Consider the following 22,101-nt stretch of genomic DNA (forward strand, 5'->3'; position numbering starts at 1 on the left):
GAGGGAGAAATATGTTAGTTTATCACAACCAAATGCAGTCTTTCTGCTAGCCACAGGGAGGCGCCACAATATCAGAACATGGAAAATATCCTGTCTGTTCCGTCAAAAAGGCTGAAATATGGGGTTGCAGTTCATCATCTCAACATTCATTTACACACAAAGCTTATCAGTGAGTTATAATTTTATGTAATCCCTGCTACTAATCTCTCCATACACATACAGACTAAACTGCACTTATCTTACTCACTTACCAAATCTTCACTCAGATAATTATTATTAACTCAGAGAAGAACAGATGAACATCAAGTGGACTGTTTATTATTGAACATTCAGACAGTGAAAGTTAAAAAAAAAAAGAATTATGGTCATACTGTCAGAGAAGCATATGACACACCTTGTGTTATCTTTCTGGTATACAGTACACCCTCACACATCCACAATATTTCCATCAACATACCATGTGCCCTCTTAGAGGCAATACAGAAATAGTAGTTCTATTCCAAGTACTTGAGTGGGAGTAATGTAATGAGGACTTCTCCATCAGCGGTTTTCACATTCATTAACATAATGCTGGCTGTGGTGTGGGAGTGAGATGGGGTGGGGTGTTTAATGGCTCCAGGTAATATGAATAAATAAATAAACAAACTGATGAACAAATAGCTTAAGAAATAACTGAAAGAAACAGGAAATGTTTTGAAAAATATTACTTAAAGTGCCAATATCTCATAGAACCTGTATAGTAATAATAATATAATTTATTTTTGTTATTATTATCATTATTCATTATAAATGGAATGGTCCCAGATCATAAAACATGTTTTACACATTCTCTTGCAATAGTTACCAAGACTATCAGCAGCTTTAACAATCTTCAAATTTATATTTTGTTGGAATATTTTTGCAGTGCTGAATACATATCATATATTCCACAACAATTTCTATAAAAGTCACCCTCTGAAACATCACAGCCACAGAAAGTCACAACTTGATATGCTGTGATATTTTACACATGTTCTGTGTTTCAGCTTGGACTACATAGAAGGAAGGTCATTATATGGAAGAGACATAATGGTCAACTTTAAGTAGGGGTTATCAGAACCCAGATCTCAAAAAGGTCAACGATGACCCATTTTCTAAAAACCAACATGTCAGTTTCCCACCATACACTCCAATTAACATCAAGGAGGTCTCAGGCTGTTCTATTAATAGCAGGATGTAGATTTCAATGTGGAACTTTGCTGCAAAGCTCATTGCTGAGCTGGTGCCATTTAGGCTGCTGGAGTGCCTGGTGAAGTGTCTGGAAATGGGTGTCAATCCTCTCCTCTGTGAGATTATTCCCTCTCAGGCATAATAAGTCAGTATTTAATGGGTATTCTCTGACCTACAACCATTAATTTGCCGCCTTCTGGTTACATATGTGTGATGGTGTGTGGGTAAGATCGTGCATAATTGTAACCATCAGAGGTAATGACTGCACCTAACAAGTCTTTGGAAAGCTTTTTTGAAGTCTTCATTAAATATGGTGTAGATAAGAGGGTTGATCAGCGAGTTGAGGTACCCCAACCATGTAAGAAAGTCAGCCATCTCCATTGAAGTACTGCAAGAACCGCAGGTGTTGACGATCACCTCCTTGACGAAAAATGGCAACCAACAGATGACAAATGCTCCGATTATCAACCCCAACGTAGATGCTGCTTTGCGCTCCCTTGAGCCTGAGATCCGCGGTCCTTGGTAAAACTGGCTCCGACGTGACTCACTGCGTGACTCGTGCCGGCGAGACTTGCACTGGAAAGCCTTTACCGAGACACGCACCCGTTCACGTGGAGGTTCCTCAGTTGAGGCTTCAGAGAAAGACTTTTCCGGTGGGCTTACGGGCTCTGGACTTTGAGGTCCCCGGTCGTCATCGTCATCTCCAGCAGGGTAGGTTGATGGGATCATGCTCCCATTGGTCATGCACGAGTGACGGCTAGCCCGGCTGGCTTCCCTGCGCATATAGAGGGTCTGAGCGGCCCGGTAGATTTTATAGTAGAGGATGAGGATGAGCAGCAGAGGGATGTAAAATGCTCCGAGTGTGGAATACAGAGTGAAGGCCATGTGATGGTGGATGATGATGCACTGGTCTTCCTGCTGTGAATCCCCACTGTAGTGCCTCCACAGCAGAGGAGGAAGTGAGATGAGGATAGACAAGAGCCACACTACTGCCACCATGGCCCCTGCTCTGGCCCCTGTACGTTTCCGTGAGTACTCCACCGCATCAGTAATGGCCCTGTAACGGTCGATGGCAATCGCAGCAAGGTGGAGGATGGAGCATGTGCAACAAGTGATATCCACACTTAACCAGATGGTACACACCACCTGGCCCATGACCCAGCTCTCTTTCTGGATGTACATGATACTGAAGGGCATGACCAGCACAGCCACCAGCAGGTCGGTCACTGCTAATGAGCAGATGAGGTAGTTGGCTGGGTGATGCAACTTGCGGGTGACTGCGATAGCTGTGATCACCAGGCAGTTGAAGAATGTAGTCAGGATAGCCACTACAGAGAGGGTCAGCGTAAGCAGGATCTTACTGGGAGGGAGTTTAGTGGTCTCCACTGAGTCATAACCTCCGCTGCTTGTGGCATACACTCCTTCAGTACAATTGGGAAAATCCATTCTGCAGGCAGAATAGAAAGAGAGTTGAGCATTAGACATAAAGGGAGCTTAGAAAAAATGTTTCAGGAATGTGTCAGGAACATTCATTCAGAGTCAATATTTATATTGTGACTGCAGTATATATTATTTGTTGTTGCTCAGTCTGGTCATAATTTGACATAGAATTCAGTCAGTCAGTATCTTAAAGTGCAGTAAAATTTACTTGAAGCAGTTTTATTCTCCCCCTCTTCTTTCCAAAAATTGATAGCCACTGATTTTGTTTTCTGCACTTCATATGGAAAGAAACAAACAAAGTGGATGAAAGGAAAGTTTTCAAAATGTGCTTTTAGGGATAATCGACTTTAATGACTGTGTTTCAGGTTTTGAAATATTAAAATACTATCAAAGCTTTGAAAATCTTCATTTCAACCTGCCAACAAAAGTTTGCCAAAACTCTTGAAGTGAAAATACAGCAGTCCAGTCCTACCTGTTCAGGCTGTGAGGTGTCCAGTTGGTTTAATGTGCGACAGACAGCCTGCTTTGATCTGTCCTGCCAGCTAGCTCTGCCATCACATCATCTTTGTCATTCATCAACACCTGGGAGAGATAGAGAGAGAAAGAGTGAATAAGAGAGAGAAATTGCAAGAGAGTGAGAGAAATAGAAAGATTGTAGAGAGAGAAAAGACACAGTTAAAAGCAACAAAGTAAAGATACAGTCAAGGATGAGTACGCTTACACAACAGCATAAGCCACTGCAGATGCAGGAAAGGGTTTTTTTTCAAAAGCTAATATACTGGCAGGTTTTCATTTGAATTCACTGATATGTGGATCTTTTTTAACTTGGTCATTTGAATATTCACCAATGTGACCTCTACACCTCTAATTAGGGTCTGAATAGTAATTGATTAACCTGAGTTTATAGTCATATCCAAATAGTATAAATGCTGTTCAGAGGCTTTTCTGACTTGATACTGTAAGATTAAATTGCTGTGCGTAGTGGAGAGCACAGAAAAAATAACATATTTGGAATTATTAGTATGAAAATATTTAAAAATTAAACAGAATAATTAAAGAATGTCAGCCAAAAATATTCTCCATCAGCAGCTTCAATCCAAAAATATTACAGTTTGCAGCTGTATGTGTATCGGTCGACCATTTAATTAGCAACAGCCACTGTGATTAAATCAAAATGCTCAGGTATAACTGTCATCGCCACTCTCCCTCATTTTCCGCATTGCTCAGTATCCTGAAGATATGAGTGGGAACTGTTGCTATAGAAACACAAGAAGTACAGTACTTTTATTTAATGTGGTGATGGAGCAGAGGCAGCCAAACACTGACTGTCAGGTCTCTACGGAGACCATGCGACTCCCAGGCAGTAGGCTAGGTGCGGGGGTAGAAGGGTGGGTGAGTGGCGTGGCTAGACTACATGACAACTGAATGAGATAAGAGATCCCGGTTCACTTAACCCAAAACATGTCAAAGTGGTCGCTAATATAATTCAAACTTCCAAACCCATTTTTGACAAAAAGGGTTCTATATAGAGCCAAAAAAAGGATGTTTTTACTGTTGTACCAGAGCTGACCTTCCTTGGTGGGATGTAATACCCTATTATCAAAGGCTCCAGCATTACATGCAAAATCTAGGCGAATCATTTTTCATCACCATTGTTGAGCACCTCGTATAAAATGTAGGTGAAATCCACCAAGAGCAATGCAGAGGCATATGATGAGTGTTGTTTCACCAACTCATTCAAGGTGTGGGCACTGGCCATCCTTCAGCCAAACTGAGTCACCTGGGTGCTCTTTGCTTAATATCATGGTTTTACTTTGTGAAAAATCATATTTTCTACTTTTTATCAAACATAATTTCACAAAGAACCATAGCAGTGTGTTTACATCTATTTTTTGCTTGGCATATGATCAGTAGGAGATTAAACAACAATCTCTTTCCCAACTCACATTTGCCAGAACTAGTGTTTCAAACAGCGGTTCGCACCTGTTAGCAAAAGTTTTTAAAGTCTGTGTAAAGCAGTAATAAATATGTATTCTGAGTTTTTCACACCACATAAAAATGAATTATTAACCACCAAGCCAAATTTAAATGCTAAGTATATAAAATTGGGTTTCAAAATCATGGAAAAACAAGCAGTATTCTGAGCTCTAAAACGCTGGGGTCATGTCTGCTGAAGGCGCTGAAAGCACTGAAACTGAGCCCCAACTGAACAGCCTCTGAGCCTCTGAACTTGACAATGCTCATAATGAACCCCCTTAAAAAATATACAATTTAAAATAGGCCTTGTTTGTAGGTGTAACACAAGAAACATGGATGATAATTCAAAAATAAAGTAGCCTAATGCTAGAAGCCGCTGTACAATTCAGCACCCATTTGGTAGGTAAATGTGAACTTATTTTAGTAAAAATGTAACTTAAATGAGTAGTTAACAAGCCAATCATAATTATTTATTGTTTAACTGTTGTTTTTTTAATGAAGTTTGGAGTCAACAGGAGTATGTCTATACTAACAGTGAAGGCACCGGAGTAGCACCCGCAATGCAGCGAGGGTGAGACTAGACAGACTGCAAACAATCAGGGGAAGAGAGGAGAACTAAGGACTAAGCTAACTAAGGGCTAACTCCTCATCGGCTATCTCTACCCAGCATCTTCCTCGCCAATGTACGGTCTCTGGTGAACAACATCGATGAACTGCAACTGCAGATCACCACTCATAAAAAGATTATGGACTGCAACTTCATGATTTCTATGAAAACATGGCTAAACAGCGGCGTCCCCGATAGTGTCATTGAGTAACCTGGGTGGATACAACAGGTAATGACTCCAGTAAGACCAGAGGGGTGTGGGGGACTGTGCATTTATGTTAACAAAGCTTGGTGCATGGACAATGCCATTATCGAGAGGCACATCTATTGTTGTGACTGCAGCATACATCAGGATGCTAATGCTAAGCTTGCAGTGAAAGTATTGCATGCTAGTCATCCCTCTACGTCATGGATCCATCATTTCAGGCCCGCCCAAAAAATCCTGAACACAGAAGTGGTGAAAAGCAGTTTAACAGTCTAACTCCGCAATTCAGTACTACACAGTTCACAGTCTTTTCACATAATTTCAGCAATTATTTTCTAACATGTGTAATGTGTTTCAAAAGAAAATTCTCTGATTTTCCATTACACAGACTGTAAAATGTATTTTCAGGCTTGTTTCAGGCAAATTGCTTCCTAAAGTGAAGTCTAACCAAACATGTCAATAACTGTCTCTTTGCTGAGAAGAGTTGGGTACAGTTTATTATGCGTCATTGGATGTGCAGTACATTTTAAATACTAACTAACTAACTATAATAACAAATTGCTTTGCTGCTGTGAAGTAAACCAATGAAGAGTATTTGTTTCTTTACACCTGTGATTTGAATCTTTAAAGAAAATGAAATTGCCTTCCTCTGTGTTCATGCAATTATACACTCCATCCTTTTTACCCTTGGATGAATTTGGAAGAAAACCTAACCACACTTAATATGCAAATTATTTTATGCAGATAGATACTTGATAATTACTGCTGCAGTTTTTTTCTGTGTTTGCGCACACATGTATAAATAGTTATACACTATGAACATACTGGGGCGTGTTTCTATGAGTGCGTGTCTGTGCATGCATGTATGTATTTTGCAGTGACTGACAGTGTTTACAGTGACAGCCTGTCATTATGTGCAACAAAGAAATCATCTGCTTTTGTCTTAAAATGTTCTAAAACACAGGCTTTCTGTTCAAGGCCATCTGAAGATAACTTCCAGTGAGCCAGCAAAAACCCAGTGCCCTTGCAGGAATTGAGCAAACAGAGAAAACAGCTCCATTCACTGACTGATAGCCACATTGTTTTAAAATTATACAGCAACTTTCAAGTTGTTGTCTTTTTTACGGTGTTGCCACATTATTTCATTGAGTCATTGAGTCATTATCTATTCATTGCGGTGATACGATAAACTAATTGAGCCAGCTGATACCATTCTGCAACTTTTACTGGGCTCTATGATCAGCAATATTAGCAATTACAGATACTCAGCACTAAAATAACTATACATTTTCAAGATACAAAAATTTGAATTGCAAGTTTATTCTGTGACTACAGCAAAAACGTGTGAGGTTGCTTCTGCCGTCTATAAGTGACGGATTCAGGATGAGCAGATAATGAGGAAGCTGACAAAGCAGAAACATGTCCTCAACTTTCAGACATAAAGATACAGAGATTAATTTAATCTATCCTCAAACTGTGTCCCATTCACCGCTCAAGCACATACACAAATGTGACAGCACCCTCCGACCAGCACACATACTATATGCTGTACATAGACACACACATACAAAACACCAACTTCACTCTATGTTCCAAAAGGTTTGCAGTCACCGAAAAGATACCCTGTGACATTCAATCCCTCTCTCTCTCTTTTTTTTCTCTCTTTGTCCTTTTACATGCACAGGGAAGCTAAATGTTTCACGTGGAACGAAATCTCAGAAACACAAACACTTTGGCCCAAGCAGAACATAAAGCTGCCAAGTGTTGTTGTGAAGGAGGAGAGTTGTGAAAAAAATGATTCTTTGAGTGACAGATCTGGAAAGAAGCAAAATAAATGACTAACTATACAACCATAACAGGGCACAGCAACACTCATTCATTTGCCGGTCCATGTATCTGTCTATCTATTTCTATCTGCTGTATTTATTTAATTTTTGTGGTGGAAAAAAATGACAAAATACTAAAAAAAGAATACTAAAGAGGTCACCCTCTAACATGATGAAATACTGTTAGTGAAAACTAATCTCATACATGAGTAGAGATTAATTTACCCTACGTTAAAGCAAAACAATAAAGTAACATAGTAAATTGTATTCTGAGGGAGCAGTAATTGCATAAAATGATATTAAGGGTTCACCATACGGCTGTCAACTTGTACAAAACATTCCCTAATAATCCAGTGTTCTTTTTTTTTGGTAATGAAAGTATTTTATAAAGACCAAAGTTCACTTGATAACTCCTAGATTAATTTTGTAGCAAGAAAATAATAATAAAAAAAACCTTGCAGCAGGAACCCAAAAGCAACTGACAAAATTATTTACAAAATATGGAAATCAAATTAGAATGTGCATTTAATTATAATATAATCAGAACATTAGAACAAATAAAGAAATTGATTAGTACATGTTTAAATTAATTAGAACTAGTGTCAGTCTGTTATATAAAAAGATGAGTGATTATGTAGAACAACAGTGAAAAGTAACTATATTTGCTAATTATTAATGTGTGTCTAATTTTTAGTGACTCATACTCACTGTCATGTATTTCATAAAAGGGTGATATCATTCCCACCTGAGTGGGCTGAGCCACAGTCATGTGGATTTTGTAGCAGTCACTGTTTTCACTCATTGACCTGTGTCCTCGTTTCAAGCTTGACTGGAGCACCCTACTGTATGCATGTCACAGCAGGGGTTTCACTGCACAAGCGGATGCACACAGTCGCTGTCTGCTCTCTCTATCTGCTTCATGTAGATAGAAGTATTAGCTGGTGAGGTGCCCCCTGAGGACTGAAATTGATGGGATTAGTCTAAGTGGTGCATCATAATGGTCAGGAAAAAATAAAAAAAAAGCTTTGTTTTGTTTTTACACCCTTGCAGGTATGTCACGTTGTGTATATCGGTGATAATGTAACATAAAGTTGATAGATCGACACTTACTCATCTAAGTAAACATTGAGTTTGTGCATAAAAATGGACAATGCTTTACTAAGTGGAAATACTCATTATCTAGAATTTAGACTAACACCATAAAATGTAAATTGTGTCAAGGTCAGAGTCACCGGTCCACAGCTGCAAACACGAAAAAGGCATCTGTCACAGCATTTGCATGCAGATGTGAAACTGGTGGCAGATGAAGGGAATGCCTCAATCACTGCTTAACAACCTGAGATTAGTTCTCGAGTGCTGTGCAGCAGCAACGCTGAAAGAACTGAAAAGACTTATGTCAGGCTGTGTAGAGGAGGTAATGTTCCCCGTGTCTGCAGTATAATCACTGCACTGATGTCAAACAACTCTAAACAAGAATCAGTTTCCTCACTGACTAGCAAGTACAGTTAGTATTACTAAATTTTAGAGAGCAATTATTAACAGATTACCTTTACAAACTAACTTCTCCAGTGCAGTTTATGTTTTATTATGGTGATCCAGCCGGCGAGCATAGATGGCATGTGTTACAGCAATTACATAATGTGAAAAACCTTGATTAGACATTCTCCATAATTACAGGAAAATGCATCCAGTCAAGCTTTTATCTGGTGAACAGTGAATTCCTTTTGCTAGATACTCTCCAACCAGTGCATGTCTTTGTATCCACATCAACAATACAGGTTTGATGTAACTATAAATGCTAAATGCAGTGATTTAAAATGAATGGGTAATTGCTACCTGTAACTGTCATCAACAGATGCTTTAAGACTGCATGTAGACATTCGTTCTCAATTGATTGAAACTGTCTGAAAGCAGCATGACTGATAGTATATCTGCAGTCAATTTGAAATGGCTGCATCAATGCACATTGACATTCAACACACTGAGCCACTGTTTAGCTTGATTGAAGCTCCTATAGGATTTGAACATTTTTGACTTTGTGACAGACAGCATTACATACAGGATCTATAATCAATGTACTGCAAAACAATGTGCGTCTCCATGCATAAAACTAGTCAGTTAAAATGTATTCTCCCTGTTTCTACATTGTAAATCAACGTTTGGGAGATGGGCTCATTGTGGGGAGACACTGGACACACACACAGATGCATGAAAAACATGCGTCTGTGTGTACATCACTGAACATCCAGACAATACAACTGCCCAGTCCCACCCAAATATATATATATATGTATATATAAATCACAAGGATTTAGTTTGTAATCATTTTTGCTTGTGTTTTGTTTTTATTTTTTTCTAATTTGTGAGTTCAGTTGAACAGGAGCTCTGTTAAGTCTTTTCAATGGTTTTATTCATTTATTATGTGGCTGCACAATAGCAGACATTTTTCCGTCCTTCCTCTTCGCCAGTGTAGGATGTGTCTTTACACAAACAACACACAGTTTACAGTAAAGCATTATTGCAAAAGAAGTCTCTGAATTAAGATGTTAAATGTGTTAAAACAGATGGGCCTGACAGGAGATAAGAGATATTTCTGGGGATCGTGTAATTTGTTATCTTCTTACCAACAGCCTCCAACATGAAAATCATTTGCGGCTGAAAATGTTGTCGGGAGGCTAAACTGGAGTACGACACATGATCTGTGCCAGTTACTTCAAAGAAATCTGTTTGCTTACAGTTTCTGCCATGGAAGTTGTTATTGCTCACCATATCAGGGTTGAAGAGTCACATAATATTTTGAGCTAATGAGAGTATTTATTTAAATATTTAATATAGCAGGAGCATAGTCTGATATAATTAATGGCCTGACACTAATCTTGCTATCAAAGTGGAAAGGTATGGCCTTAATGAGGTGAAACTGTAACTCTCCTGGCGAAGAATCAAGATAAGGGAACTCCTGATAGAGAATATCAGCAGTCAAACATTAAATGAGCAAATTGCTTTCCTCTGTAAAATGCATGCCCCCTTCACACTGAAAAACATCAACACAAGCTGCCACACATCACCAGCTTATACAGTTGTCCCACCTAATGTGTATAACCACATACACCAGACTGAAATATCTGGAGTCATGTTTCTGGCCACATGATGACTGATGTGCGATAATCACTTAAATTATCTGAGTCTTTGGCTGCTAAATGCTCCACTAACTTTTTTCTGTCTGCAGTGCAGTGCTGGGCAGGTAGCGTTCAATGGGTTTAGTTTGTTTCTGGAAACAGCTGCAACAGCAAATAAGTTTCGGGGGAAACGAAACATCTCCGAGATTGTTTTGACTGTTTTTTAATCAGCATAATGAGAAAGCTTTTGTATTGGAGGTGTCTGCAAAAAAAATGACTAGCGATGTATGGTAATTAATTTATTTTACTACAGTATCCACCTTAGGCAACGGAGGCATGCTGATTAGTTTTTGATGACTCAAAACACAAAAGTTTTGCAAAATATTGTGGTCTTAGTATAGAAAAGTCAAAGCCAATTTGAGGCACTACTTTTTTTATCGTAATATGTGTCTCAGTCAGGATATATTCCTTACTTTAAGTGTTTTAGTATCTGAAACCTAACCAAAGGTGGGGTACAGGATGCAAATCACAGCCCCCCCCCCCCCCCCCCCCCCCCTCCCACACACACACACCACCACCACACACACACACACACACACCACCAATGTCTTCCCTGTGAATTATGTGTCATCTAAATATCTCACAGTTCTGGGTTGGAAAAAAAAAAGTTCATAGTGAACATGCCCCAGGCAGCCATTCCTAACCTTTACCTTAAACCAAGTGTTCATCCTAAAATTTAATGGCTTACATTGTGAGAACTTGCTTTTTGTCCCTAAAAACAACATGAGTAACAGAAATAATTACTCTAAATACTGTCATGATCAGCCACATGATTTTTATTAGAGTGTACCTCATGCGTAGTTCCTCAAACCAACATGGATCTAATTATTCTCTACCTCTGTTCAATTATTTCCACAAGGGTTACCATATGATGAGGGCAATGAGTGTAAATGGACTGGGTAGAGACAATGAAGCAAATGGATAAATTGACGGGGGGTTAGGAAACAAAAAACCTTGTTTACACGGAAATCCAATTTTCAGTGTTCCTTTACTGCATGTCCCCTTTTATCCCTATCATGGAATATTGTTTAGTTTTAAGTAACATTAAGCAAACATCTATTATTTAAGAAAATGATAATGTGAATGTGGGTGTTTCTTGACTGAGGTTTTGAGGTTGCTGTTTAATAGTGAACTCTGATGTCTCGGAAGTCAGGCTGTCCTTGCACAAACAGAGAGAGTTCACATGCAGCGGCTTCTTACAACAGATTCACTTTGTCACAAAAATGTCGGCGCTGTGTTGTTGTTCATTATAATGCATCAGAGTTTGCTTGGAAAAGCCCTGTCTTCTCAGTCAGTGTCCTTGCAGTTGTTTGATGTTGATCAAAGTTAGACTAGCAGCCTCATTGTTTACCTTTAGAGGTCAGCGTGATGCTGGAATATGTATTTCTGTGTATGTAATACGTAAACCTTCTGAAAAGGTGAAAGACTACATTTTCTGTAATTAGAACTAAGGTAAAAGAAAAGGCTCAAACATGTAGCTTATGTACTGATATATTCTTGAGAACGATTTTAACATAGCTGCAGGGGTTGAATGAATGAATAACAAATTACCATTGAATTCTGTTATCAGGTGTTGAGATTTTTTGCTTTCAAAACAAATTTTCTAGCAGGTATTGAGTTCAGGATCAAAACCTCCCGTCCATTAGCCTTGGCTCAGCTCACCACTGGCTGTGCCAAACACGCCCACAATGACAATGTTCCAAACATAGATTTGTCTTCTCTTTTTAAAGTTGGGATTAGCTACAAGTTACTAAACTCAATTTTAGTTTGCAATACAAAGTTCTTTTTATGTCCTTACTGTAAGTTTAGTGTTGGGTAGTGATGCATTAGTTTGTAACAAATTACAGTATTGTGATTACGTTTTTCAGTAATGAGTAGTGTAAGGGCTTACAGTTTGAAGTTCAGTAATTACATTACAGTTACTAATCCCAGTAATGCTCAGTTATACCAGTAGTTTGATGGGGGGTCTCTGTGCGTTCAATGGACAGACTGGTCTGGTATGTGATAGTTTGAAGCAGGGACTGGAAGTTTGTCAATGTAATTGGGCAAAAGTTAAGTTGTATGAATGTAATTTCTAGGAGCTAGGGTAGAGGTGTGGGGATGAGGTTAGCCACCAGCCACGTCGTTAGTCATACACATTTTTTTTTTCTTTCAGTCCTTCATCTTGGAGCAGTGAATTTCTAGGTTGCTGTTTTATAATTAAAGGATTCTGAAGATTTCTGATCCTTGCAGCTTGGGTTAAAAATCATTGATAGTAAAGATTAAAGGCCTAAAGACATAAACAACATGATGCAGTAATATTTATTGCTTTTCCTTCTTCAAATTCAGCTCTACCACTTTCTAACACCACAAATGAATATATTTAATGCACTAAATCATTTTAATGATTTATAATGATGATTACATGATAAACGTCTAAGTTCTATTAGTACTGAATATTGGCAAGGAGTTATGGAATTAATTAAAAATGAATATGAAATGAAATATTAGAAGAGAAGAGAATAGATTCACATCTCTGCAGCAGAAACACAGGCCAAAGTAAAAATAAGAAAAACTGTGCAAAATGAAATATGCTTATGTGCAAAGTCATTCTATCCAGTAGTGCAATTCTGTAAAGTAACAAGTTCAAGTAGCAGTGACCTGTGGCAGGATTTCTATTTTGCAACAGCTTGTAATAGTATAGTATTAGCACTATAGTAAAGTGTAATAGTGAAAAGCTGAAAATGTCAGATTACTGTAATTTTACTGTATTATATCAGCCCATGTTGCTGGATCAAGGAGATTAAGGAAACATACAAGGCTTGTTATATTTTTATATCACTTTATTTTATTTTCCTCACCATATTGTTTATATAAAGTATCAAATTTGACTTTGAACTTATCAGGGCCTGTTACTAACTATTGCTTGTGGGCTTCCAAACTTGAAACCATGCTGAGATGTGAGAATTTGGAGTTGACAAAGTTTACAACAGGATTATCTCATAATACTACACCCTATGCTCATAATCTAAAACCAATTACAGATTCCCCTGAAAGGATTTTTGCACTGAGATTAGATTAGTTTCACTGTAATTAAGACAAAGAGGAAGACAGCTATGAGATGTTTCTTATAAACTCAAACTAACCCAAACCTTTGTGGTTATATCTCAAATCTAATATTGTTGAATGATATCAGACGGCATGCTCACAAACAGTTATAGATGTGGAAATGCACGCAAAGCTTTCTTTTACTTAATACAAGGCTAATTTTTTTATCCATTAACTTTACCACTGTTCAATGCCTGGTCGACATCTTGAATGCTTTAGGTTTTTGGTTTACGAAATTTGAATAGTAGTTTTATGTAAAAAAATCAGAAAATGTAAAGGAGAACAAAGTTTTGACAGAGATTTATTCAGTGCTGTGGATAATAAAATGCGTCTTGCCATTACAAACCTATTAGATCTACATCCAAAGGATATGAGTCAGCGTATGTCTTAGCCACTTCATCAACTCACACTGTCATGACATTTAGGGTGTACTCTATCAGTGTGTGTCTTTTTTGGTACGGATTAGGAGCGCAGTAACCCTGGGCTTTAGGAAATAAACTGATAAGAGATGGCAGAAAATAAGACAGACAACTTTTTACTAGATGGAGATACCCAATTATCTGCTCTTCATATTTACTGTACCTCTCTGTCTCACAAACATGCACACACACACACATCTCCCAAAGCACACAAACGTATTGTAACATACAAACGTATTGTGCTTTTTGCTCATACTTCTGCAGTCTGTCAGTTAGAGGCAAAATAAGAGAAAGATTTGGTGCACATTACAAGAAGTTCATAAAAGCTACAGTTACCACAAACACACAGTCACAAACAAATATGCACGCACACACTATCGTGACTGCATTTACAGTACAACCCTCCCACACAAAGTTAACAGCTCTGAAAGAAGCTTGAGTCATTTACAGTACGTCGCTTCAAATTCTCACGGGATGAGTAATGTACAAGTGCTGCACAATCCAATTTTTTTTTTTCAAACACTCTTCCACATTTGAATCAGCTGAGGCACTAATATTGGGTGCATCACTTTTGCAACAGCAGATCAAGTACTGCTCATTTATCAAGCATTCAGATTTTATTCAACAGTTCTGCCCTCAGTAGTCTATGAGGAATTCCTGAATTGACACCGAGCTGAAATGGAGCTGAAATGAAACTACAAGAGGAGAGAATTAATAGACCTTTTAATTAAAAGTTGTTCCTAACCTGAAGAGAGCCACTGGGAAAAGCCCCTGTTGCATTTGTACTCAGACCTGTTGGCCTTCTAATAGGACACCAATGGACTCCCATTTGTAATCACTTACACTCTCTACAATTCAATGCTTTGTTTGATTTGCTATGTCATGCCCCCAAGTCCTGTGTGGTTTTCCAATTTGTTGGCAATAACCTAGCATATTAACTTTGATCTGTCTCCTTCCACATATTTAGAAGATAAGCATACATTGTGTTGTGTTATAAAAGTATAATAGAAAAGTACTCAAAGTCACACAAAAAACAAAAAATCAGCCAAATCATCTTTCTGTCAAACATCAGGCTAATACTTTTGGGGGGAAAGTCAGTTTTGTGTTTAATAATAAAAGAATAGTGATCAGTTTTCATAGATTGGAAGTTTTTGATAAAAGCATAAGCTTTGAGATATGTGTTGATTTTACTAAAAGGGCAATTTTACATCAAAGGATATACTGTACATAAGCAGAGTGAATGATGTGGAAATAATAACATTTAAAGAATAATTGGACTAACTATGACAATATATCTAGGTGGGCAAAATACTGTATCAGAAACACCTTGTCATAATACAGTCCACAACTAAGTACAGTCTCAAAAACTACAATATAATTGAGTCAAGACATTGCAGTTCCATTTGCATTGTATTAAATTGTACAGATATTTGTATGTTTCATATTTTGCACTGTCTACACTAATACTACTACAAGTCTCAATGTAAGTGTACATATTTTAATTTTACTGGCATTCTTCCTTCATTGAAACCTTCTGTAATAAAGTTAATTTCTGATGAAACCAGAGCAGAAAATGAAGGCAACTGAAGTTGTCCTGCCAACCAAAGCCAGACCAGCTTCTGTTTGTCTGCTGCCTATGGCTTAAGCTGTAAAAACTTCTAATGGACTCAGTGGAAGCTGTAGTCCTGAATCCACTCTGCTACTTTGGTCCTCCTCTCTGTTGGCTGCAGAGTTACTGCTGCAAAATGCAGAACTATTTGAAGCACTTCAATGCTTCTATTTTTCAGAATTTTGATTTCTTTTCTCTGAGCTTTTCAGTCCTACCTTTACCTTTTTTATCTTTTGTTGTTTAGCTTCCATATAAAGTGAGTCAGCAACAGTCATTTGCTAGCTGCGTCAGTATTAAAACAATGTTCAAAGATACTTCCACAAAAACAGTAAAGGGGTCGGCAGCACTGCAGGACATAACTAAACTAAAGGTAGCTGGCTGGGAGAGGAAGACAACATGAGGGAGATGACAGCCACAAAGAATCATACTGTCCCATGTAACAGCCCACTCAAATGGGGTGATCACCAAAGCACAGCCCTCTCTCTCTCTCTCTGTTTCTCTCTCTCTCTGATGTTTTCCGTCATTGAGCCATCAGCCCAGTTTGTGTGGCGGCCCACTGGGACACCGGTATTCCTGACGGCCACTCCACCAGTGAGTCAGTCTGTCTATCCTTCAAAAGCCGCTGAGAAATGCAGCCTTTCTATACCGACTTTTGGAGGACACAGTCATTGTATCCTTAGCAGCCCTCAGTATCCATAAGCCTCTTCATGCATGTTGATTGGTTCTGCCACTTATCTATCATTATTAAATATAACAGAACTTGACAGATGGAAAAGCAACTGCAGGATGTAAATAATGGAAGACAGACTGTTTGATCTTGTTAGCAGTTTCCATATTGTGAATCAAATGGTGTTACACTGGACATCAGTGGACTTCAATGGCACTGAGACATGAGCTGTATCAGGCTGCTACACAGACAGTCAGTAGTCAGCAGGGTTTTGTTAATTTCATAGAATTTGATGATAATAATAATGAGATAAAATAGCCAAGGAGGGCCTAGAAATGTTTGACTTGACGAGTTGAAAAAATGCAACTATATTATACATCTTTGGTTTTAGTTCCTGTGGTCTCCACTGGTGGTTCCCAAACTGGTGATTGTGGAGGGGATGGTGCATGACCAGGAAGAAAAACATGGAGAAGAATGAGATGTAATAAATCTGATTCATTTGGAAACAAGCAACAAACTAGAATGAAATTTATTCTAAAAAGCAAAGGACATATTAAGTAAAGAACGGGCAATACAGGAAATGCTCATCAGTTAAACACGTAAAATCCAAAATATGAGGAAGCCTATCTATCTTAAAAAAGCAGCAACTACCACGGCTTGAGGCTGAAGCCAGTGTGGAAGTACCTTAAAGTGCAATGCCACTGACAACCGCTAGATGCTGGCTCCAAAAAATCCCTGGCTCCAATTGACTCCCACTCAAAAAGTGTCAACTTCTCTCTTAAAATACTGAGCCAATATGTATGGTCTCAATTGCTAAATTCAAGCCCTGTAATAGGTACGCTGGTGGTCATTGCTCTGTCAGTAAGATTTAGCTACAATATACTTAAATTGTAAATCCAGTATGTTGTTCACTCAACCAACATTTGTGGAATGTAATGGTGTTTGCAGCCTCTAGACTCTGCTAGGGGAGCTTAAGGCTTTTCGTCTTCATTCAATTTCCTGTAAGAGGCCATTGGAAGAGATCGTCTCCCAGACATGGGCCACTTTATTTGATGTGGCAAGTTAATGGATGGTCTCTTCAGGTCAACTTCAGCCCCTACACGTTATTTAAAGTTAAGTATTGACTTTTGCGAGGTCAATGGTAGCAAGACACCAGCAAGCAAATAGTTGCTCCCTCCATCTGCCTCTTATTCTGCTGCTGTGAAAACTTGTCTCTCACACAAATACACAAGAACCCCTATGGTAGTGCCAGTATGTTTATTCTCTGCTGTCCTGGTTTTAAAGACTCCTCAAACGACTTCAAAGACCCATGAAAAAACAATGAGAGCCGTCTAGCATTTGCATATTTTTGGAAGCTAATGTTGGCATACGAACCTCTAATTTCAGTTCTCATCTGTCATGGAATGGTGACAATTAATTAAACATTGATTCTTGAAGGGGTTTTTTTTTTTAAGTAGCAGAGAAGCATTTGTGCAGTTTTTGTCACGAGCGACAGTGCTAGCAGACACTTACATGATGTGTCTAGACAGATTTTGATTGAGACTCTGGCCTCTGTAACATGTCAGAGAAGAGCTGTACATCAGATATCTGTCTGGGTCTTGATAAAGGCCAGGGGAACATAGAATGACACCAAGAGCAAACTTTGGTGAAAAGTTTTACTTAAAAACTACACAAGGCAGGAATTTTATTTTTAAAAAGTACTTTTCTCATCAATCTAATGGGCCATAAGAGAAGAGCATTTCAGCCTCACTAATTGCATTTCCCTAATAAAATTCTGGCATGAGATAAAGACAGTTCTGTCACAGGAAAGGACAAACTGAAATTTAATAAGTAAATACCAGCAAACAAACACAGTCAACAAAGGCAAAGAACATAAGGCCCTCCAGTTTGAGGGTGGTAATGTTATTAGAGGTTATTAGCAGCATGAATAGCAACAGGAAGAAAAATGATTATGCAGTAACATTTCTTAATATTGAACTGCGTGGGTTGTCCATGTACCGGTCATGTAAACTACTGACATTATAAACCTTATAAAACTTTGATCAAGTGTTTATAATGTTGGTTAAATGTCACTATAAGAATAAGGAAACATGGTTTCTACGTCTTAAAAATGGCTCATACAGTACTGTGTTTGCCAGTTGGCTTTCACAGGTTGTAATTTAATAGTGAAAGTTAATGGGATATCTCTGTCTCTGTCTGATCACTTTTGGCATACTTTTGTATAAATCATGCTGCGTTACGTTCAGGGAAATCCCCTCTCTGGATTTCTCAAATTTACATTTTTCATCTACCTCGCACTTTTGGACTCAATTATGTGCAGATATTAATCATCTGGTCTACCGTGATGTACTCTGGTATCAGCCAGGGAGAATTAGTGGAGTGGTGAATGCCTGACATGTATTTGTTTTCACTGTTGCACCATTGCCATTTTATGTATTTCATTTGCTGCTCTTATTCTACTCATGATGATGTTAATATATGCTTCTATTTGCTTTTACCTTTATTTTTTTATTGCTTTCTCTGCATGTTTGTCCCTGTAAAGCTTCATTACCTTGCTCAGGAATATGTAAATAAAGATTATTATTAAAGCTGTAAAGGAAGTGCCTCACCAAGATTTAAGCTTGCAAATTGCCTGTATATCCCTCTCAAATTGTTTCTTTTCAACTGTCATCTTAGGAGATAGGAAGCTTTAATAATCCTTTAAGGGAAATAAGGTGCCTGCAAATGCGCAAAAAAGAAATTTGAATATAAATATGAATAAGGCAGATTGGGGGTTCATCTATGGTACAGCCAACAGTTACTGGTACAAATTCAGTATGTACTCCTGTCTCCAAATGTGTCTTGAATATAAATGATACACTAGATTGGTACTGGCACCAGTACAGATCAGATGTTTCCATGCACATAGTGCTACAGCCTCATGATAAAAAAAATAAACACATGATCCCAAACTGTTTTCCAGTCAGACAGATGTTAAGTTAAGCACTGGAGTTCAGACTCAGTATCAGTAGACTGACACTGCATCAGATACACAGTATCAGAGACTGGTGCATTTCTACAGTATTATAAAAGCCCAGTTGACCAAGAGCTACACTGACTGAACTATGGCCTCATATCATCACCAGCCACAATGTGTCCTTGGTTTGACTCTGCTACTCATCACTGGTGTCCATTATCTTTCTTTTCAAGATAACTCCACCTCCGTAATTAAGTACCATAAGTAAATGTGTCTCCTTGGCCAAAAAGCATCCAATGTGGAGACCTTAATTCAATAGCTCATGACATTAAATGAGATCGCAATAATAATACCCTCCACTGCAAGGAAATTGTTGCATTAATACGATCAGCCCAGTATCTGAATTGCATCCATAATACATCCACTGACAATGCAGAAGATAGTGTGCCCTTTATGTAGAAAGGTGGAGGGTGAGAGTGTGGAGGTCTGGGTGCTGGATGTGCCAGTAGCACTTCTAACTTTCATAACCTTTTTATAAACTGTAACCTTAACTATGACATTTCCCTGATCTTAACCAGGTGTTTTAGTTGCTTAACCCACAGTTTTTCCACTAACATTAATCATGCTGTAGTCACTGTATCTGCACACGGCACTGTAGAAACTGAAATTTTTAAAAGTGTTGGCATCCAGTACAGTAATGCACGGTTTTGCAAAACCATCCAATATTGACGTTCTTGCGGTGCAATAGGGTTGCATGAACACACACTTGCACACAGTGAGATGTGTGCACATGCACATTCATGGGAGTGTCCATGAAAAAGCTTGCAAGCCACTCAACTCTGTGATTCCCTCTCTGTCTCTAAATCACACCAATCCAGTCTGACAGTAAATGAATCCTGCACAGATGCTGCAACGAGCGCGCACTCCACTGACATGCATTTCTCTCCCTCTCTCATATTATCTCACACACGCACACACTCTCCTTGTCAGTCAGCAAAATACAGTCTCAGGTGAATTCCAGCAGGTCTGCGGAGAGAATGATGCTCACTTTTAACAAAGTCTACATTGGATGCGAAGTTCATTGTAGGCAGATACAGTATGTCTAACATGCAACCACTAGAGAGTCTTTGCCTCAGGTTAACCTCCTAGAAGAAGAAACACATCCTCATTAACATCTCTCTCTCTTGATGAGCCAGGTTTGGAAAAGACTCAGGCAATGGTCAGTCAATTCAAATCACTCTTTACCAGGAGCAGGTTAATTAGATTTTTTTTTTCTTTTTTGTTTTTCTCTCCTTCATAATTAAAACCACCCTCTGATTATCATGTGCAGTAATCACTGTCTTACATCTGAGAGGGATGAACCGAGGCAAAAAAAAAAAAAGACAAAGAAGAAATCCAACTCCCCATTCAGATTCATAAATTTGTTTTTTTAGAGAGATACCGATTGATAATGCAATCTATGGGATCATCCAGCCCTTACTTTAGCGTATTATACAGGCTACATGACAATAGTTTTGCTCAGCACAAAGGTGGATTCAAAGTGGGCGCGTTTATAAATGTATAATGAGACAATTTTGATAAATGCAATATTTCCAACATCCAATTACGATGACAACAGCACCATCATCATCTTCATCATCATCATCACCCATGCTTATAACAACTAAACACATTAAGCGAATATCTAGAAAGTAGGTACTTCCCAATTTCGGTCCATGAATTCAGAAACTACATGTCAGTCTGTCTATCAATACTTACCCGGCTTTCGTTGCAGTGATTAAATGACAGAGGGACTCTGGCACTGACAGAGGAATATTACATTTCCCATTAATGTCCATTCACAGCACAACGACGTTCACGGCGATACCCGTTTAGTGTTTCCACGGAACAGTGACGCGCACACGGGAGCGCGCTTCTCGGCCATAGACAGGGCTCTGAGAGGTGCGTCAGTAGGGAGGAGGTGTGAGGACAAGAGTAAGAGTAATAACAGCCCTCCAGTAACCAAGGCTAATGAGGAGACAAACGTTTCTCTGTAGCACGTCGACATGATATCTTCTATTAACGTCATAAACCATAAATGTCGCATATGTGCAGTGGTGGAAGAAGTATGCAAATGTAAAAATACTCCATTACAAGTGAAAATCATGCATGAAAAATCCTACTTAAGTAAAAGTACATAAGTATTAGCAGCAAAATGTAGTTAAAGTATTGCAGTAAAAGTAGTGGTTTGGTCCCTCTGACTGATATATTATTATATATGACATCATTAGATCATTAATACTTAATTAATATTAGCATCAGTGTGTAAGTAGCATGTTACTGTTGTAAGCTGCTGGAGGGGGAGCTAGTTTGAGCTACTTTACATACAGTTAGTTTAGTCCAGCGGTTCCCAACCTATGGGTCGGCCCCTCCAAAGGGTCACCAGATAAATCTGAGGGGTTGTGAGATGATTAATGGGAGAGAAAAGAAGAAAAAACAAAGTTCTGCTACAAAAATCTGTTTTCAGTTTTTGGACTTTTTCTCTAATCTTTGGTTTTGGTGAAATATTGGATCATTTGAAAATAAATTGAAATGAAACCATGTGAGAAGTTTAGAGGGAAAAATCACTATTTGGTGGAGCTGTTAACAACTCATAGACATCTGAAATGTGACTCCGACTACACACTGCTTTTTGTAAGACGTCAAAAGCCAGAAAGATTGGAAAGTACTGGTTTCATCTTTAATAATATTTTGTATTTTAAAAGCTTGTTATATTATCCATTGTGTCAAATCTTCATCATGTACAGAAAAAACAATATTTCCCTCTGAAATGTAGTGTGGAGTGGAAGTATAAAGTAGCATAACATGGAAACACTCAACTTAAGTACAAGTACCTCAAAATTGTACTTAAGTAAAGTACTTGAGTAAATGTACTTAGTTACTT

The 22,101-nt window shown here is 38.4% G+C and overlaps 1 protein-coding gene across 1 annotated transcript; it reads right to left on the minus strand.

Moving 5' to 3' along the window:
* Window positions 1-368: 368 nt before the first annotated feature.
* Window positions 369-21,053, minus strand: htr1fa (5-hydroxytryptamine (serotonin) receptor 1Fa). The gene is made up of 3 exons (XM_042426730.1): window positions 20,937-21,053; window positions 3,122-3,231; window positions 369-2,656 (listed from the first exon to the last, which is right to left on the minus strand). Exon 3 carries the CDS (start codon window positions 2,653-2,655, stop codon window positions 1,459-1,461), a length of 1,197 nt encoding a protein of 398 aa, XP_042282664.1. The 5' UTR covers window position 2,656; window positions 3,122-3,231; window positions 20,937-21,053; the 3' UTR covers window positions 369-1,458.
* Between the last annotated feature and the right edge of the window lie 1,048 nt (window positions 21,054-22,101).

Source organism: Thunnus maccoyii, chromosome 11, assembly GCF_910596095.1.
Source record: "Thunnus maccoyii chromosome 11, fThuMac1.1, whole genome shotgun sequence".
In the NCBI taxonomy this organism is placed as follows: Eukaryota; Metazoa; Chordata; class Actinopteri; order Scombriformes; family Scombridae; genus Thunnus; species Thunnus maccoyii.

Coding starts and splice junctions, on each gene's coding strand:
- htr1fa (XM_042426730.1), bottom strand. CDS start 2,655: ATGGATTTTCCCAATTGTACTGAAGGAGTGTATGCCACAAGCAGCGGA.